The 21067-nt window shown below is 40.5% G+C and overlaps 1 protein-coding gene across 1 annotated transcript in view; it reads right to left on the reverse strand.

Moving 5' to 3' along the window:
• The window catches only part of hpse2 (heparanase 2), a 34528-nt gene extending 14071 nt beyond the window's left edge, over positions 1 to 20457 (reverse strand). Inside the window, exons 1-5 of the mRNA XM_033979787.2 lie at positions 20068 to 20457; positions 18891 to 19045; positions 18552 to 18713; positions 3022 to 3195; positions 1646 to 1817 (exon numbers count right to left, since the gene is read on the reverse strand). Coding sequence (XP_033835678.1) covers positions 1646 to 1817; positions 3022 to 3195; positions 18552 to 18713; positions 18891 to 19045; positions 20068 to 20429 — 1025 coding nt within the window. The 5' untranslated portion in view covers positions 20430 to 20457. The remainder of the gene's footprint in view (positions 1 to 1645; positions 1818 to 3021; positions 3196 to 18551; positions 18714 to 18890; positions 19046 to 20067) is intronic.
• Between the last annotated feature and the right edge of the window lie 610 nt (positions 20458 to 21067).

The raw sequence follows: 21067 nt of genomic DNA on the forward strand, positions 1-21067 counted from the left end.
TACAGGTCAGATCTGCAGAGAGGCGACCCTGCTCACATAAGAACACATGTTTTTCAAGGTATTTATGAGCTATGAAAACACCTGTAATTGAACAAATACAAAATATTTAACTTTAATGCCATATTGGGGAACATTCTAGACAATAAACAATAATATTGAAACTAATTTATGCCACAGATAGGAAACATTTAAAGATCCATTATATAACTTTCTAGACGAGAGTACGCCACTTGCCTGTATCCATGGATATGTTATTGCTTTGCCTGAAATGTTCCACAGTACAGGATTAAACTTATCTATCTCCATGGAGACAAGCAAATGACACCACCAGGCCAAGTTACAGGTCAGATCTGCATGTTTTTAAGCTATTTCTGAGTAATGAAAACAGCTGTAATTGAATAAATGCAGAACAGTTAACTTTAATGCCATATTGGGGAATATTCTAGGCAGAGGAGTGTGATGTCCATGACAACAAGAACATGCCAACAAGCGTACCCTCCCTCAAAAAGTTGCATAGTGCACCTTTAAGTAGAATTATCCTGCAAAAAAACTATTATAAATTTGTATTATGGTTAAAAACACAACAAAAAACACATAAGGCTCAAATACTTAGTTAGTATCTATAATAAGTCAAAGAAGTTATTTATTCAACCCTCTACAACTCAAATCGCATCGTAGTGTAAAAGAAAATAACAAAAAGACCACACTAGTACAAAGAGAAAGTACCACTATAAATACTGACCCTCAAAAATAACTGCTCCATCGAACATAAATCGAACAATAAGTCGATGTAGTAATTACAGTGACAGGCCTAATCTGAGGCAACTTTAGGCCAACTGGCTCATCTAAAATGTATTTGAATTTCAAATTATTTCTTTCAAATTGTTTCAACACCAAAAAATGCCCCAAGAAAAAGTCTGGTGAAACTTTGTAGGTCAAGGCCAAATCCCTCCTGATGCTGAAAAACACTGTTAAAACTTCAAACCTCCTTTTACAGAGCTGGTTTTATGTTTATGACTTTGAGTATTTGAGGACTCTCTACCCAAAAATACTACTTGTAATCGCACAATACATGATCTACATCTTAACAAAGACACCATTTGAATTAATTAAAAACAACTTAAATGACAAAATCGATGTTATAACACTGTAAATTGCTGCGTACACATTTTTTGTTCATGTTGAGCATCGAATTAATGCTTAAGTGCAACATATTTGAAGCTGTTACGAAGCTCAAATACGTCACCTAGCGCAGAGTATGCACGACAAACTTAAACAGCTTTTACAGACTTGTTTTTAGATGTTAGATTATTTAGGTTATGTGATTATGTACGCGATCTGCAAAGAGAAGGGAGTGTGAAGTTGTGTTAGACCGAGCTGTGGAGCGAGCAGGTGGGACATTGTGCCTCCACGTTATCCATCAGGTGACACTTTATTTAGCCTGACGCGATATAGCTGGAGCTTAGGCTGAGTGTCGAAGTCCGTAAACAACGAATCCATTAGGAGTGTGTGCATATACTATACAGTACCGCTTAAAGTCCCACGCTACCTCAGCATACTTTCCAATACCTTCCCTTTTTTTCCAGCAGGGAAGCCCAACAAGGCGCGGAACACTGTCTAATTAGAGCTATAGCCGCGGACTCACCCATCCAACATAAGGAGAGCGTTCTTGCGCGGTCTTCCCACGTTGGGGCCGTATAGATGCGCTTTGTTGTAGTATCGCACAGACTGGAGGAGGGTCCTGAGCTTGGCGTAGTCCTGTGCCCACTGGGTGCTGTTGACCGCACGCCCCACCATGCTGCGATAGGCATTTGGCTCTAGAAAAAGAACAACACAATGAATAGATGCAAGGGCTGATAAACGTTGAGTAATATGGCTGTACTCTGCTCAGAGAAAGTCCGACGGGCGGCAGAATAAGGTATAATTGAGCAATTGTCAGTAATGCAGACAGATGGAGTCAATGTCGGGGGAATGGAGCGAGCGTGCAGGGTGGCCTTGTAACGCTGTCCAAAGCAAAACTCACAAGGGGGATATAGGTTTTCACTTAAGCAGATATCCACTGGATTTTCACTACTTCTTATGTACACACCTCACATATTCTGCCAACAAAGTATTAGTACCAGAAAATGTCCAGTTTTATGATTTATGAGTGTCCCCGTGTACTACATTTTAGGATCAATGTCAAGAAACACTACATTTGTGTTATTTTAATGTTCAAGAGCCTCGTTCACACACACAAAACAGACTGATGGATTTTCAAGGTGATAATTAACGTTACAATAGGCTACTGCTACTTCACATTCAGATTTACAGTGTTCTGTTTGTTTCATGAGCACATGTGTAGTTAGCATAAAGGGCAGCTGAAATAAAAACACTAAACGCTGGTTGGCTGCGTGCAGACACAGCTCAGGACACATGTGGTTAGGATGACATGACGACAAGCAGCTCCTTTCATCTCAGGACGGGCCTCGTCTTAAGCTGCTACGGCTTCAGTCTAATGACTGAATGATTTGGTTTATCACGATATTTAGTGAATGTTAAAGTACATTACATAACTCACTGGATGATGATACGTTACACAAACCATTATTTGAATAGTTTAATGTCGATAAATTAAAAGTTTTCTATGTCATTTTTCTACTGAAGGATCTACCACCAGCTTGTCTCCAAGAAGATGTTATTGCTTTGCCTAGAATGTTCCAAAGTATGGCATTAAGTGTTTCTATGTCCATGGAGGGATTCAGGTACCACCACCAAACAAAATTACAGGTCAGATCTGTGGACAGGCAACCCCATTCACAAAAAGAATGCAGAGTATTTTTGGCCAAAAAATCCCACTGAATATATTGATAAATGCAAGATAAGTTTAATGCCATATTGTGGAAAATTGTAGGCAAAGCACTAACATTCTTCAGGACACAGGTGCTTCAGTTCTGGCTCAGGATTGTCTGAATACGTATAGTTAAGCACAGCCTTTAAGAGCCTGTTATATTAAAAACAGGGCTTGGCGTCTGTACTCACCGTTGCCCAGCTCCCAGGAGATGTTGTACTTCTTTCCAGCTCCGTACTTCAGGAGGCTCAGTGTGGACGACGTGTTCCACGAGTTGTCTGGGTTTCGGTGCAGTGCGTTCAGCCCCAGGACCAGGTGCAAACCGGCGCAGTCAGCGAAGTTGTACAGTTTGTCTAAAGACCTGGCTGGGAGAAACCCACAAAGCAGTTGTAACTGTAACTTTTCAAATATATTGTTATTATTTCTACAGCAGAGCATATAGAAAAAATCTGAACACTTTGAATATACTCTGTACTCTAAGTTCTCTGTATGCAGCACTGAGCTCCATGGACTGAGCTGGACAAACAACAACACAATGTTATTCTTGAGCAACATTCAGACTTTTCAGACAGAACTCAGACTGATTTTCCCATCATGCACCCCTGTGGAGAGGACTGAAGCTGACCATGCACTTCGTTTACATCTGCAGTCTTCATCAAAGCTCAGGCCTCTTCATCATCCTGTTAAGGCTGAGTGGCCAAAGATGAGAGTCCAGCTTTAATGTTGGCACATGTGAGTGTGCCAGACGTGTTTGTTTAAAGTTAAATGTGTGACTGCAGGCTGCTCCTGGTGCCTCTGGCTCTTGTTTTGAAATTTAAGCTCCTCAGAGTCATTGTGTTAATATAAATATTACCATGACCTTTGACCTGGACTTCCTTGAGCCAACGGAAAACAGATGAACAAGATAGTGCCAACTTAAGTGTGATATACTTTAAGTTCACGTCGTATCACTTTTGACAGTTAAGTAAAGGTTGATATAAGATTCATGATGTGACCAACCCATTGGAAATGCAGTTGTGCCAGTGCACGGTTTGAGTCGTATTGCACCAGGTCATCAGTGTTTAATAAATGGATGTGTTAAGAACAAATGTATGTCAATAAATCAGATAATGGAGTGAACGTCTAAGGTCAAATGTGTTTTCACTCTGCATTTAAGCTTTTATTCTTCCTGGAACATTTGTTTTGTATAAGGCACAGAGAAACTAAAGAGAACACAAAGACGGTGTGTTGCATCTGGCCCCTGGTGTCCATTTAGCTTTTATAGGACAAAACTTTAAATAGTTTAGTGTGCTGTACTCCTTTTAAATCTGACTATAATCAAGAATTATGCAATAAATAAAATCACTATTATCATAACAGTGTCAGTGTGTAATAAGTGGTGTGTGTGCAGAGCCGGAAGGAAAGTGACTCCAGAGCAGCTCCTGCTGAGGCTCTGTCATAACCAGCCTACGCTCACATCAGGCTGCTGCCCATTAAATCAAATGGATTCTGGATTTAACCAGAACAACCAACAGTTTCACAGTTGTGCCCAACAAACAGCCCTGACCAAGAAATGTTCATTAAACAGTGAATCTATGAAGACTACATGAGATTATATTGCTGTTAATTGATAAAATGAAATCATCCATTTAAATACAATGTAAGATTTCTGCGTCATGGTCTCGGACAGGGTTTTGTTTGTAGAGGGTCTGAAAGTCCCACAGTGGCACAGAGAGACTTTGGTGAGTGTGTTATGTGCAGGTCCAGATGAGTAGTGATAGTAGAGTTGAACGATATGGCAAAACTGGGTAGAAATAAACTGTATTTTGGAGATTATACTGCTGTTTATATGACAGGGGTGATATAGGTGATATTTCCATGTCTATGTTCTTGGATTTTGTACAATTTTATCACATTTTATCACAAACAAAAATAAAATACTAAAAAATAAACTGTATATTTCATTGTAGCTTCTTCAATGCTCTTAATAAAAAATACTATATACTGCTTTAATTTAGATTTCTTTAGTGTGAACGAGTGCAGCGGAGCCAATATGGTCAAAATAATCTTCCAGACAATCCCCACCTGCAGTCGATACTGAACATCCTCTCTGTGCCATACAAAGATGAAGCCGTGGGGACAGTTGGTGACCAGACCGAACTTCTGTATTAGAAAATACACGACTCTGGGATCTAACCACTTCCATTATTCAAACAATGTACTTTCAACATATTGTTCCTGACATTCCACACTGCACTGAACCCAACCCAATGTGACCTCAGCCCAAAGCCCAAAGCTGATCTGAAACTCCAGTGTGTATTAACCATGTACCAAACAGTATGAAAATCTGTACCTAGCCTTGAATAAAAGTCACTTTTAAAGTGAATGCAGTTTTCATTTTCACAACATTCTGTAGCATAAAACAGCTTGGAGCTAAACTGCTTTCATCTAACCGACTGTTGAGTTGAAAACATCAGAACTATCCCCAAAGATTACAAATGTGTGTATTGTGTAACCCTGCACACTTGTGTGTAACGGAAAGAGCGGGGTCTGGACACTGTCAGCCTGTCTATCTGATAGAAAAGCCAGTTGTGTGAAGCAGAGAAGTCGGCAGCATCAGTCAGCGTTATGCCTCATTTCTACAGCTCTGCATATTGACTCAAACACAGACAGGTCCACGTACACTGGGCTCATGCAAACAGTGAACCACCCACAAAACCCAGAGCACTCCTCCGGAATGCACAGCCAATACATGTAAACACTTTGAAACGGACAAACGCATATTAATACAGGTGGGAGAAGCCTTTTTAGTCACTGCCGCCTTAAAGGGCCGGTACCCGGTTTCTTTCCATGTATTTGAGCAAAATGTAGATATATGGTATTAGCAGCTCTTGAGGTCAAAATAAGTCCAGTGCGTTCTGTCTGCATCTAATTATAAAGTGTTTTATTGTCAGAGAATCAGGAAGTGTGGTGGTTAGCATGCTAGTTATTGTTAGCATTACTATCACGACGAAGGCAGCAGCGTCGACTCCGCTATGGCCTCTGAAAGTTGTAAAAAACTCATTAAGGTGAATAATTAGGACGCTAGGAATGACTGCATAAGTTGGGAATAACTTTGATTTAACGTTTGCATTTTTAAGAATCAGTCAAAAGCGCCTTTAAAGTGAATATGGGAATTCTGACTACTAATTTCTCAGCGCTCTCATTATCTTCAGTTTAAGATAAAAATCAGATTCCCCTCGTCTTACAATTTTAGTAAAGTTTACAAACTACTTCCTGGTTGGCCACAGGCAGCACATGCTTCTATAATCGTTATATATCAATCATACAAAAGGGCAAAAGTTCACCTAATTGACACAATAGTTATCATTTGACAAATTAAATTACGTCACAGGAACGCTGACAGATCAAAGCGAATCTAGAAGTACAGAGAGAAAAAGAGAAAGAGAGAGCAGAGAGAGGGAGAGAGGACCTGTACAAAGCAGATAGTTCCTGTAAAGGTCAGTGTTTGAGCTGTCCACCAGGCTCCATTTATCTATGAACACACACACACTATGTTCAACCATTCCTATAGCACAAACTGCAGCCACAGCACTGTTCATACATCTGCTGAAACAAGGTCACCCACAGAACTACCTTTACTAATTCACATTTTTAAAGGAAACAAATGTGTAAAAGAGCTCTGAACGCGATGGCCCGTTGTAGTTATAGATCGAGCGGTGTACTGTTACAACCTCAGCATTGAACACTCTTAAATACATGAAGTATCTGCCATACATCCCATGCTAACTTGACACTGCCAGTTAGCGCTGGAAGGAAGGAGAAATGTGGTTTTAATATTGTACAACTCTGAGCTTCACCGCCAGCGTGTTGCATAGACCATAACAACGCCTTGTTTACACATACAAATCTTAACATGGCCTCTTCTTTCACACACAAACCATTCAGGTCAACACACTTTGTAGTTTTGCAGAACGCGAGATATTGTTGATCACCTGTTTCCAATTGTCTTTGATATGAAGGACAGTACGTGTGTGTTTGGGTGTGAAAAGCGAGAAGTACAGATTATCTCACTCGGTAAATGTGAAGTGACTGTGTGGCCCTTCCTCTTCCTCTGCAGAGCCTCATGACAGAAGGGCCGAGTGAGTAAGATGAGTGGTATGTTAACACACGCTGCTCCCATGTACAGTACGTCCACACGGCTGCACTGTGGTACATCCAGGGCACGGGCTCGCTCTGGGGCTGTGGGATGTGTCACTGCGTGTGGGGGGGGGGGTTTAACATCTGTCTGGCAATACTTTCTGTCTATCACTCGCTAATGGGAAAAGTGTGCTCTTTAAATACTAATGACCTTGATGTGAAACAAGGTGTGTTTCCTCAGAGATAAGTCTTTTTATTTTGCTGTTTGTTGCTACAGCTACGATACCTACAAACACATTTATGGAATCAAAACGTAAGGATTTTCAAGCAGAGGCGCCTCGTGACCATTAGCACCAGAGATTACAGTCATTTGCGCAGACGGTTGTAAAGGTTTGACCCCTGATCCGCACAGCTGCCCCCTCACACACCTCCGCTGACCTGTGCCGGGACTGAGCTCGGACGGCGGGATAATTGCAGAGAAACAAGACTCTTTGGAGAAGACAGAGTGAAACAAAGGAAAGGATGAGCAAGTCAACACAACCTATGGACCATCAAAGAGTCTGGCAAAACCATGGCTGCAGCTTTTCTTATGTAACACCTGCTCTAAAGATAGGACAATATGTTTAAGCTTTATCTGAAAAGAACTGATTCTATTGGTGTTTCGAGTGTACAACATAAGATCGAACATGACCAAACTGAACAATGTGGAGTTCTAATATTAAAAGCTTTGATCCTCGAGTGATGGATGAGCGTCTTGTCGACCAGAACCCTGTTTGGGCAGCAAAGCAAACACAGTGTCCCGGACTGCTTCACAACACTCCAATAATTAGTGTAATTGCAGTAATCATCTTCTATTCAAAAACCATATGCACATGTATTAGTTAAGTTACAGTGAACCAAGAGTTGAGCCCTGGCCCAATGAGCAGAGCCAGATCAAAACATCATCTCAGACTAAACGGCCTCTTTTCTCATGGAATTTTCAGCCATTTACCTGCACAATATAAAAGTATAAACAATGGATATTATATGAATAAAAGTTACTGATTCAAATGTTAATCTACACCAACCTGAATGCGTTAGCCTACATATATAAACGGTGTCTCCAAACTGTTCCTCTGAGTGTGTTCTCCTCTCAGCTGTCACGTCTGTCCAAGCTGATAAAAATACTTGTAAATGTCTAAAGAAATGAAGTGCCTCTTCTTTATTTGGAGAGTTGCTGACATTTGAGTTATGTACAAGCAAATTACGTTGTGTGACACTCAGATGTTGTATTGTAATATTGAGCACGAGAGACTTGACTTCTCTCCCAAACGAACACGGCTCTAGGTGACAGCTGGATCGATGGGCTGCTGCATTTACCGTTTTGTTCAATGGCAGAGAAAGCATGTGGAGGTTTCACTACATCTGGAGGGTTTCACAAATGTTTTATGTTTGAGGGATAGACTGAATAAGATGAGTTGTTTTATAAGATGAAAAGGCAAAGTATCTTATAACCGTTTTGGTGAACACACAGCTGTATGACACATGTCAACTAAAAATAAAACCATGTGCTTTTATGCAAGTTAGTGAGTTATTTGGAAGTAAAGGGCATCTAGAGACCTGGGGCCATGTGATTCTTAGAACCACAAATAAGTTCAAGTCATGGCCTATGTGTTCACTCCTGTCAGAGCAGCTTACTATGTGATCAGTCAGCGGAGATGGTGGTTACCAGGCAACGCAAATATCCCTGATACATCGATACGTAAAACTGAGCTGAGGTGGATATTGGTTCAGCGAATGTCCTGGTTGGGCTGGAATTAAATGTAATAAAACTATTTTCAGTTGACCAGATCATAATGTTTGAACTTGTATTAATGCAGTTTCATAGTTGAAGGGTAAATAATAGTTACATAACACATTTGGATTATCTTTTGTCAAACGCTACTGATATCAGATACTTACACATATTTAAAGCGGATGTACTGATCCTGCAGAACTAAACTGAATTCAAATTTAAAGTCTCTCAGCTAACAACTCACATCTCTTGGTGCGATTCCCTGTTTTACATCACGAGAGCCGCGGGTGAAGGCCGTTGAGTGGCTCAGTCAGACTATTAGCACAGGGCACACGGGCTCCATCCTCTGCCACAGGACCAGGCAGCCTGACATCTGCAGCTGGTTAGAGGTGTCAGCTCCTGCCATTCAGACTCAAAACCTCAGGGAAAACTTGGAATGGTCCTGCCTGAGCCACTGTGAGCAGTCCCATACTCTCCCTTAGGGAACCAAAATACCACCGAAAATTCAATTCAACACCGCTTTAGTGCTCTAACCGAGGAAAATTTCATTATACACTTATGAACTCATAAAATTCCTTCAAAAACATAGCGCTGGGCTCCGAAGACGAAATCCTCCTCCCATCTTTGTAGTAAAAGAGCTAAGAGTGAATCTGGTCTTTCAATTATTCTTCAAGCAAATCCATCATGTACAGGTTTATAATAACGACTGAAAAGATTTTAAATGTATATCTTATAAATAAACATTATATATTAAAGATTATAAATAAAATAAAGAGTAATTGTTTTATACGCAAGTGATGAAAGCCCGTAAAATACTGTGTCATGTTGTTGTAACCATACATCAGCTAACATCTAATAAAATGTCAAATAAAACCACACAGCACCAATTACTGAAGAGTTTGGGCCATTATCTCAAAAGAAACTTACAGAACGCACTGGGTCACATGGAACAGTAAGCGTCCTTTATAATGAGCACATAAACTTTTTCGGAGGTGGCTGATGTGAAAGTCGTGCCAAACCACTATCTGCAGTTGGGCTCAGGAAAAAGTAGAGCAAAGAGCAATTTAACATGGATTAGTATTAATATTTTTTTATGTTGTGATTCTTTTTAACCAGGTTGTAAAACGATGTTGGCGTTGACGAAGTAGGAGTATGAACGTCAGCATTTAAGTGGAAGCAAAAGCCCAAACGTAGACTGAAGGTAATAACACACTTCACACCGGTTGACATCATCTTTAAGCCGCTGTAACAAACGCCCGGGAGCTGTTTCTTTCATGTAAGGGTCAAAGGTCACAAGCAGCCGGAGAGATGCCCACATTCTGTCTTTAGGACCGCGCCTGCCGGGGGAATCAAAATCCACTTTCTTTGACATTACTGCAAACTGAAATAGCCAAATAACAAAATAAAAGTAGATGTTTTTATACAGTTTTTCGCATTTCCACCTCCATCCATCTGACGACGCAAGAAAAAGTTGAGTTTCTTCTATTTTAAACGCAGTCTTTTCCCTGCGCGCGCTCTTGTTTTCTCGTTTTGGAGGCTGAGTGCCGAGCTCTGAATCTGAGCGCAGCAGGACTCCACTGAGTGATAGATGGCCCCTGACAAGGTCCAACACAATCCAACCAGCCATATGCTCCAAGTCACTAGCAGCTAAATTAAACACCATTCAAAGCCACGTGAGAAAAAACGTTCAGATATATGTTGAGTTAGAAGCAGTTTAAGAGCAGAAAACACGCTGAAATAAATGTGTTAGGGGAGTACAACACCTTTCCTGGTTGTTAAAAGCTTCGTCAGAAAGACACAGTAAAGCAATAACTGACAATAACAACGGTGAAATGGTAAATCCTCCCGCTTATATAACGATTCTCCACTTCTAGGCACTCAAAGCACTTTACAGCAACAAAAAAAATACATTTACTGACTCACAGAAAAAGAGGTCGTTTAGTAGATACTTGAGAAACAAGTGGCTGTGCAGAGGAGACGACAGCTCGGCTCATGGGACGGGAACAATGGGATCACAAACAGAGTTGTGACATCTAATGTGAAATATCTACTTTTTTACTCATGTTCAAAATTCTCATATCTAAAATACATCAAATTACTCGCACACAAAGTAATTGAAGTCAGATGACAACGAGATTTAAACTGGGAAAAGAAAGTGTCTGGTTGGAAATGAACAAAGACTGTTCTGCCTGAAGCTTAAAGAATCATCTGGAATTATAATGTCTACTTCATATACATACACACACATACACACACACACGTACACACCTACACACGCACGCACACACACACAGAGATACACACACATACAGAGATATACACGTACACACACACACCCCCACACACACACACATATACACCCCTACAGAGATATACACATACACACACACATACAGAGACATACACATACACACACCCCCACACATACAGAGATACACACACATATACACACATACAGAGATATACACATACACACACACACACACACCCCTACACACGCACACAGAGATCCACACACATATACACACATACAGAGATATACATACACACACGTACACACGCATGCACACACACACAGAGATGCACACACATAAACACCCCTACAGAGATATATACACACACACACATATACACACACATATACACACACATACATACACCAGCACACAGATATATATACACACATACACAGATATATACACACACATACATACACACACACACGCAGATACACACACATATACATAGACACATATGCAAACTCACAGATATACACAGATACACACATACATACACACGCACATGCACATATACACACACATATATACACACAAGGGCGTAGATCACCCACACACATATACCGATATATACACACACACATATACACACACACGCATACCGATATATACACACACGCATACAGATATACACACTCAGATATATACACACAAATACATATACACACAGAGATATACCCACACATGCACATACACGCGCACACATACGCACGCAGATATACACTTACACACACAAGCGTACATGCAGATTTACACCCGCCCACACAAGCACTCAGATATACACGTGCGCACACACAGATATACACACACAAACAACCGCGCAGATATACACACGCACGCGCAACTAAATATACATACACGCAGATATACACACACGCACAGATATACACACACATGTGCAGATATATATATATATACACACACAGATATATACACACATGCACCCGCACACACACAGATACACACACACAGATATACACACACAGATATACACACACGCAGGTATACACCCAAACACACACACATGCTGATATATACACACATAGGTGCACGCACACACATGCAAATATACACACACATACGCAGACACACACATACGCAGATACACACGCAAATATACAGATACATAAACACATACGCAGACACACACACACATACGCAGATACACACACACAGATACACTCACACACATGCAGATACACACAGATACACACACATATGCAGATACACATACACATGCAGATACACACAGATACACACACACACTCACCCCCACAAATACACACACTCACATACTCACACACATATACACTCACACACACATATACACACAGATACACACACACACAGATACACCCCCACACAGATACACTCACACACACACTGACACACACAGTGAAAACGTGCCCAAACACACCCCGCTCTGAGCACAGTCCTGTCAGTGTTCTTTCTGCAGTACTGTCAGAGCCCAGTACCACTGAACTGAAATCTGAAACAAAACGTATGGCTCGCCGAGTTCTTAGGAAAACACGGAGGTTGGATGTCATGCCAAACAATCACAGGAGAGGAAGGGCTGCTTTCAAACATTTCCCATGCGTGAGGCTATTAAAATGACATTCATTCGCAGGTTGCTGGCACTTGTCTCGGGGCATATTGCAAACACATGGATTTACACGTCCATGGGCTCTTTAAGCAGCAGAGGTATCCCTCCGATCAAGGACAACATACACTTGTGGTCTGTGCAGCCATGTGGAAGGAGTCAGGGCCGAAGTACGTGGAAACGCAGACTCTGTCACGCTGAGCTCGGACTGTTGATTTTACTCCTGACATCACTGTTCACAGCTGAAGACTCAAAACTCCACAATATTAGTCCATTTTACTCAACTATTCCGCTGCATTAGGCAATAAAAGCTCTGAGAAAGTATCGCGAAAGAAAATGTTATTCTGTCAACTGGACAAAAGCTGAGTGTTGAGTGTTAAGTTTTGCCATCCAAGCAGCTTCTTCACTTCTGAGGGATTCTGGTTTGAGAAAGCAATCATTCTTGTTACATTACAAAACTTGAAGCTAGTTCTTTTGTAATTAGACCGACATCTGGAATAGATAATAAAATCATATCAACAAGGACTTATTCCAAAAATAAATCCCATAATATCAGTAAGAACTTCAACAAAACAAAGGGGTGATTTTTCAGCTGACAATACGGTGATCACAGTGTAAGAACTGGCTCAAAAAAAAGAGTCATAAATCTCGATCTTCTGGCGCTGAGACGCAACACTCAGATCTGCCTCCACGTGACTCCGACTTCGCCGTTTAAAGCTTTTTCTCTCGCCGACGGAATCCACGAGACGCCGCTTCTTAAAGGTACCGTTACGCTTATGAGTTTAAACAACGTTATAATGTTATTTCCTTTCCAAAAACATCAAAAACACGTATGTTTGCCCATGTTTGAGTAATCCTAAATATTTTGGTTGTCTCCCAAACACTGAAAAAGCCCAGCCCACTGCTTGACATCATCTGGTGGTAAGACAATAAGCCTCCTCCGTGTTGTTAAAGACGCCTGATCGTTGCACCGCTGCGATCGCCTTCGGTAAAACCAATTAGAGATTAACTTTATGATTATTTAAACTCGTCCACGCCTCGATCTGTAGAGTCCTTGTGCCCTCTGCTGGTCCTGTGGTATAATTAGGACTGACAGGGCTTTAGTTGCTTTAGATATAAAACTGAAAACACCAAATAAACAGACAAACGATACGTGTTTTTTACAATCCTATGGGACATACGTTGGCTTAATGTAGTAGCCGCACAGACCACGTCCCTCTCCTCGGCCGTGTATCGAGGGCGCTCTCAGGTTTCCTTTGAGAGGAGGAGGCCTGTCCGCTCGATGAGAGGCGTCTGGCTGTGAGCGCTGCACCTCACCGAGTTCAAAGACCCAGCGCTCAGGTATTAGTGTCTCTGTCGCTCACACGTGTTTACTTAAACCTAACAAGTCATTACACACTCTAAACATTCAGCGGAGTCGCGGCGTATGAGATCAGACTAAAGACGTAAAAAGTCTACTGCATTTACCCTACTGCAAACCAGGCTTTCTCCCAACCGGCCGGAGCACCATTTATTTTACGATATCGGAATAAACGTGGAGCTATAGATTTCACTGTGGGGTTTTTTTAATGACCTACAGCAATTACTTTATAGAGTTGTATTCACACCAGCGCACTTGCATTTATTTCTGGATCTCAAATGTCATCTTTAATAAAACATCAACCTCAAGTAGTCCATATTTTTACATATCTCAAACTCAGAACTGCAGAAAAGGTTTGATACTATTTTTGATACCTAAGCGTAAAACAAACACTGATGTTGAGTGCGCTGATGTAGTAAACGCACGTCTTTTTTTACCATTTTTATATTATAACCAGAGCGTTTAATACCAGGTCACGTGACTGCATGAGGCTAACGACTGAGACGGGAAAGAGGTTTTTAGCTGTTTTGTTTCATAAAAATGGAACAGACACTAAGGAAAAGTAAAACTGGATGCATTGGTGACACAATATTTTATATGGACTTGTGTACTTGTTTGTTTTTCTGCTTGTGTTGTATTTTAAACAGAGTGCCCATGAAATAGAGAGTCTACATGATCTCATTGGGTTCCCCTGTATAAATAAAGAGAAAGAAAGAAAAAGAAAGAAGGAAGAAAAATCATTGCATACACTATAGTCCTAATGGAATTTTCATCTAAAAAAACAGAAATTACCATGTGGTCTTTGGATGATGGAAAGTCATAGTTTAGTTCTGGTCTAATCCAGGTTTATTTCTCATTTTAGTCTTAGTTTAGTCCAATTTTAGTCTCAGTTTAGTCCCATTTTAGTCTCAATTTAGTCCCATTTTAGACTCAGTTTAGTCCCATTTTAGTCTCAGTTTAGTCCCATTTTAGTCCCAGTTTAGTCCCATTTTAGTCTCAGTTTAGTCAAATTTTTTGTCCCATTTTAGTCTCAGTTTAGTCTCAGTTTAGTCTCATTTTTAGTATCATTTTAGTCTCATTTTTAGTATCATTTTAGTCTCAGTTTAGTCCCATTTTTAGTCCCATTTTAGTCTCAGTTCAGTCCCATTTTAGTCTCAGTTTAGTCCCAGTTTAATCCCAGTTTTGAGCTGGTGTGTCCTTTCAATGCCGATGCCTGGATCAACCAAAATTTAAGATATTTAGGTGTCAACACGATTCAGTTGTGGCCATTTTATCTTCACATTTGTGGTTAATATTGCTGACGTTTTTTACTTTGATCCAGAGCGAGTTTTCAGATGGCTAATTTCTGAAGCCACGCCATAATGATCGTAGGAAAAGACCGATTTCCGGGTTGTTAAAAATAATAAAGACATTAGAGACGATATCGCTGATAAAGACCCGTAGACGTCCATCTCCATAGTAACTCGATCGGGCGCTGACCATGACCGCGGATGAGGCTGTGTTCTCACTCTCGCTCTCCCTGTGTGTGACTGGCCCCATTATTGATAGCTCTAACAAGGCGGGGTCGGAGGTCAGACAGTGGTGAGTGCAAAAGGACGGAAAAGACGCTCTCTCGCTCGCACAGTCAGAGCTGAGCACAAACACGCTGTGGATGGGGCTGATTGTTCCCAGACCATATTTAAACACCTCCCCAGTGCCCATGTGCCCTGCCCTACCACTGACATGAGAGGCCTGCTTTGGTTTACGCAAAATACCCCAGGTTCAGATCAGTCTAAGGCCAGGACTATGACAACATTCACACTAACCTTTAGATAGTTCGGTTGTGATAGGAACTTAAAGTACCAAGGGACCGTTGCAAAAGCGTCTTCCCACACCACAGCACTTCTACATCACAGAGTAAACATGTGAAGGTGTAAAATGAGACAAAATAAAGAAATAACTTACTCCTCCTGTCAAGTTACTACGATACAGCCACGAAACAATACTGGCCGTCATCATAATGCCATTCATGCAATTACTAGACCTGTCAAGATAACACATTTTGAAGTTTGTTATATATCGCTGAAGTAAATACAGACGATAAATGATAATGTTGCTGATTTATCCTCCTGGGGCCTGGCGTCCTCATATTTTTACAACACATTTGGGTTGTCTAGGCCACAAGGCAAAATTTTAAGAGTTTAGAGTATTTTTTTTTGTGTTTTTTTTGTAAAGGCATATGTCTTCCTGCACCTCTTAGCAGCACTTCAAATGAGCCACATTGTTCCAAGCGGCACAACTGTTTTTACACTCAAGACAAATGTTGCTGTGTCTACTGTAGGCACTTAATAAACAGTTTTTGCAAATCACTATTCAAATGTTCTATCAAAATGATTAAAACGTAGAACGAATGTCCTCATCTGTGGACATCATTTTTTTCATAATGTAAAAAGATAATCCTTTGTTTTTACACTCATCAGGTCCCAGTCAGCCCAAATAATAAAGAGAAATTAAAGCGTGTTATGCAAGAGCTCGGGTCTCAGGAGGTTAAACTACAAAAACTAGTCTAAATCTAAAATAGTGTTAAAAAATCTTAAGCTGTAATAAATAAAAAGCAGAATGAAACACTCTAGTTCTTAGTTTGCATCAGTAAAAAATAAATAAATAAATAAATAAATAAATAAATAAATAAATAAATAAATAAATAAATAAATAAATAAATAAATAAAATTGACCCCAAGCTTCCATATACTGCACGATAAGTCGATATAGTGACATCATGACAGGCAAAAGGGCAAAAATAATTATTTGTCAGTTCCAACTGGGGTTCAACTGTTATTTACTTCTATATTTATTAACAAAACATTTGAAAGCAGTTCATTCTACTAACTTAAAAAAAATGTAAGGAGGAAAAAATAAATAAGAGAATGGAGACTTAACCCTGAAAATGAAAGCTAGTTTTAACTTCATAACTAAACTCACTCATTCATTCATTTTACCTGCTCAATAATAAAACAAAAGCTCATTGTAAGCCCCCAGCCCACTCCCTCAGCCCACCCCGAGCTCTGATCATTCTTTTATTTCTGTTTCTTCTCCTTTACATTACACCACGTTTATCATTTTCTTGTCTGTTTCTTTGTCTCCTGTTCATGTTTCTATCTCTTGTCAAGTCCTGTTATGTTTTGTACTGCACTGTTTTTTTTCATAAATTAAAAAAAGTAAAAGTAAAACCCTCTCCTCAGAAGCTGTCTTAGCTTATGTAAGAGACTCAGACCTGCCCACTCCCAGCCTGCACTAATCACAAAGCTACTGCACTTCCTTAAAATGTGCACGATTCTTAAGATGACTGCATTTTTTCCTGAGTCACTTTCAAAAACGTCTTATTGGTTCATCATTTCCGGTTACAGTAATAGGTCACTGATGAGTGGGTTTACTTTGATTGCCACCAGCTAAAAACAACACTGCGGTACACTTTGTAATACACTGATATGTTAGAGCCACTATTGTTTAAAAAAATAATCACATTGTTTCATCGTATGTAACATGACCAAAACTACATAACATACAGTTACTTTGCATGCGCTGTATATTAACTATATGGAGTGTGTTGTGTTGCTGGTTTGGGTGAGGGTTTGAGACGAGGGTTTACACAGTTTGCAACGAAGACTTATGTAAAACGCTCAGTGGGCTTCTATTAAATGAAAGAGTACACAGCTCAGGGACAGGATATATAAAAGGTTGTTGTTCTAGAGCCGAATCCAAACTTAACCTTGTGACCTGAGCCCTGTGGTGCACACTGGTCTTCACTGTGTTCGTCTATTTGTCAACTGTAAGAAGTCAGTGTTTTGAGGCTGCACTTGAGACAATTTCACAGTACAGAGCCTCATAAACGCTGTTATTTTGTTCTTTTAATGTCAGATTTTCAAAGTAACTGTAACTGATGAAAATTCAGCAGTTATTGAAATGACGACTTGTCCCAGATGGGTTCACATGAGGTGGCCTTGGATTTGTCTGACATTATTAATGCCTTCTCCACGCTCAGGCCATGCATGAGATTTTTGATTTCAAAGATAATGTTTCGCTTTTGGTTGAACAAACCAAAATGGCCTGATGTTTGTTAAATTGTTCCTAAGAGGCTACGATTGCTTTTAAATGATTGATTTGGCAAATGAACACATTCTGAATGCATCTTTTTTCAAGTGACAATTCTTAAGCTTCTTCATGTGCAGTGTTTCCCAGACATCCATCACATAAACAGATAAGAAACACAGGCCACCCAAAATCAGTCTCCAGACTTCTCTTTGTGGTCAGGGTGAGTTAACTGTAACCAGTGAAAATGTCAATGTTCTGTTTACCAGTCTGGACTGCAGCACCCCTCTATCCATCTCCACATTCCTCTTTTACAAATTACATTTGTCATTCTGAAAGCTGATGGTTTACATTGGCATGCTTTGAACTTGTGTGTGTTTGCGTGTGTGTACACTGAGTGGAGCGATCTATTTTACACTAAGCACCAAAGAAACTGTGGTTTGGGGCTTTTGTAAATGGACTAATAACTAAATCATATAAAATACTGTGTGCGTGTGATCTACCTGTTATTGTAATGTTGCTGTAGATGTTGGACAGTTGCTCTTTCAGCAGTACGAGTTGTGTGTTGGCAGCTTTCTCTCTCTGCAGCTCCAGCATTATGTCCGGGTGGTTGGCCACTTTACAGCCATTCTGTTTATCCAGCGCAATGTCACTGCGCACAATATCTAAAAACAAATACATCAAATCTAACATTGCACAACACAGACGGACAATTGTATGCCCAACTTCAGTGCGTAAAAGCAGAGCTAGCTGCGGCTAACTGTGCACAGAGCGGGCCTGCTCTGGTAAATTCTTAAAAAAAACATTATGTTTGGTGTTCGAGGGAATTTAAAACTATTTACCATCCTCGTAGTTTTTCAGGTAGTAGTCTGGACCCGGTCCTCTGAACTTCGCCAGGTTCTTCTGGTTGTTGAACTGCAAGAAGTCGGTTCTTTTTCCGCCAAAGCGCAGATAAGCTGGAGCCAGGCCGCGCGCCAGGGTCACCAGCCGCTTAGAGCTGCAGACAAGAAGAAGAGTGAACATGTGAAAGAAACACAGTTTGTGTCTCTGCTCTAGAGAGAAAGTATCATGGATTAGCCATACTGACCAGTTTTACTATTTGCCTTCTTTGATTAAAAAAACAAAAACAAAACGTGAATCTTTTAATCGTGATGTTAAAAACAATAAGCTCCATGTGTCAGTGAAATAGTTCCCAGGCTGCACTGGGCCTGGCTCTAGTCAAACGTGTGAACGCTCTTCTCGTTTGAAATAAGACGTGAATACCTGAGTTTTATTCTTTAAAATTACAGATCAATTATACATTTGTTGTTTTGTTATTTTTTATACATAGCCTATGACATAAAAGTCCTTCTATCATCACAGCTGATGTCATACACACTGTACTTTAACTGTGCGTAAAGAGGAAAGTGACGCGTAAAAGTTCACACCCGCGGATCAACATAATAACCTAATACTTTACTTTTTAACTTTTAAAAAATAAACAAAATAAGTCAATGCATTTGGTTATATGCACTTAATTTTAAAACTATTTGTTATGTTTATGATTTTCGGGCCTGTTGTCTTGTGTTTTACGCACACACTGCGTAAAGCCTTTGACGCAGAGCAAACCAGGATAGAGAAATAACAGAACCTCAGCAGCCTTCAGACATTATTATGCCCATTCTTCTTCAAAATGTTGTCTTAAGAATATACTCTTGCTGGCGCATCATACTGCACAGTTAAAGTATCTAAAATAATACTGACATTACACTAAAATGTTCGGCACAAAAATGCCATGTTTTCAGCAGAGGATTTTCCTGAAGAGACTGTGCCATTTAAGGTCACTCAAAAAGTCACATCAAGATAAAAAGTGATAGGAATTTGGGTCGTATGAACAGTATCACTCAGCATTAACATTAGGCCTGTTCTTTCTCGGTTTGCTGTTTTAATTTAGGTAACGTGGCTACATGCACGATGTCATGAAGAAACTCCAAACAGAAAAATGACAAATGCGCCGTGCCAAAAACTGTGTTTCTGTACCTCAAAAAGTCCAACCATCCGTCTTTTATAATGGAGGGGTCCAGCTGTAGTGAGAGGAAGTTGTCGTTGAGGACTCTGATGGGACTTCGCGTGTTGACGTCCAGCAGAACCAGTGTCCTCTCCATGAAGCTGGGTCTTTTTACGCTGATGGTGGATCTCTGATATGCCGAGGGTGAGAATGATGAAGACAGCACTGACGACACTACTAAGGCAGCCAGAGATGCTATCCACAGGGATGAGCACGCGTGCGTTCTGGCTTTGGGCATCTTTACGGTTTGAGTGCAGTAGGGCGTGCGCAAAGAGGTTTTAAAGATAACAAACTTCTCCACGAAGTGGTTCGAGACCAGACCGACCCGATACATCGATCAGGAGCCGTCTTCCTGTCTATAGTCTCACCCACTGCCCCCCGCCCTCCCGACTACACCGCAGAGCTGCGCTTAGAGCGCACGCCCCGAGACAGCCTCTTCTCTCCGAGCGCCAGCAGCGGGGAGGTGGGGAGGAGGCTGCGCCGCCCCAACAAGGTTTCCTGAGGTATGCGCCCAGGAACAGTAATGACCGGTTATTTATGCTCTTAATATAATAAAATTCGGTCCATAATAATCCAGGGGGATCTGCATTAGTGTGTTAACATTTTGATTATTCAATGTTTATTTAGATGATTAGAAATCACACTTATAAAATCAACTCAAAAGTAAAATTATAACTATCCACACATTTAACAATATAGACCCTAAAGACACTGATCAGGTGGTTTGAGCTGAAGAGCTGTGCGTAATACGTCATGGAGAGATGCCACTAGTGTCAACTACATTTCAGATTTTGGCACAAGCTGAATTAGATTTTCCCCGACGTATTAAAGTGTTTAATTATAACAAAGCCTTAAGTGAAAATTTGATATTTTTCAAAGTTTCATTTGTAGGCTATTTGTGTTTTGAGTTTGTGCACGTACTTCACCTACTAACCTTTAATGTTCCGTGCAGATGTGCGCTAAGTGCCGCGT

This window comes from Periophthalmus magnuspinnatus, chromosome 15 (genome assembly GCF_009829125.3).
Source record: "Periophthalmus magnuspinnatus isolate fPerMag1 chromosome 15, fPerMag1.2.pri, whole genome shotgun sequence".
Classification (NCBI taxonomy): domain Eukaryota; kingdom Metazoa; phylum Chordata; class Actinopteri; order Gobiiformes; family Gobiidae; genus Periophthalmus; species Periophthalmus magnuspinnatus.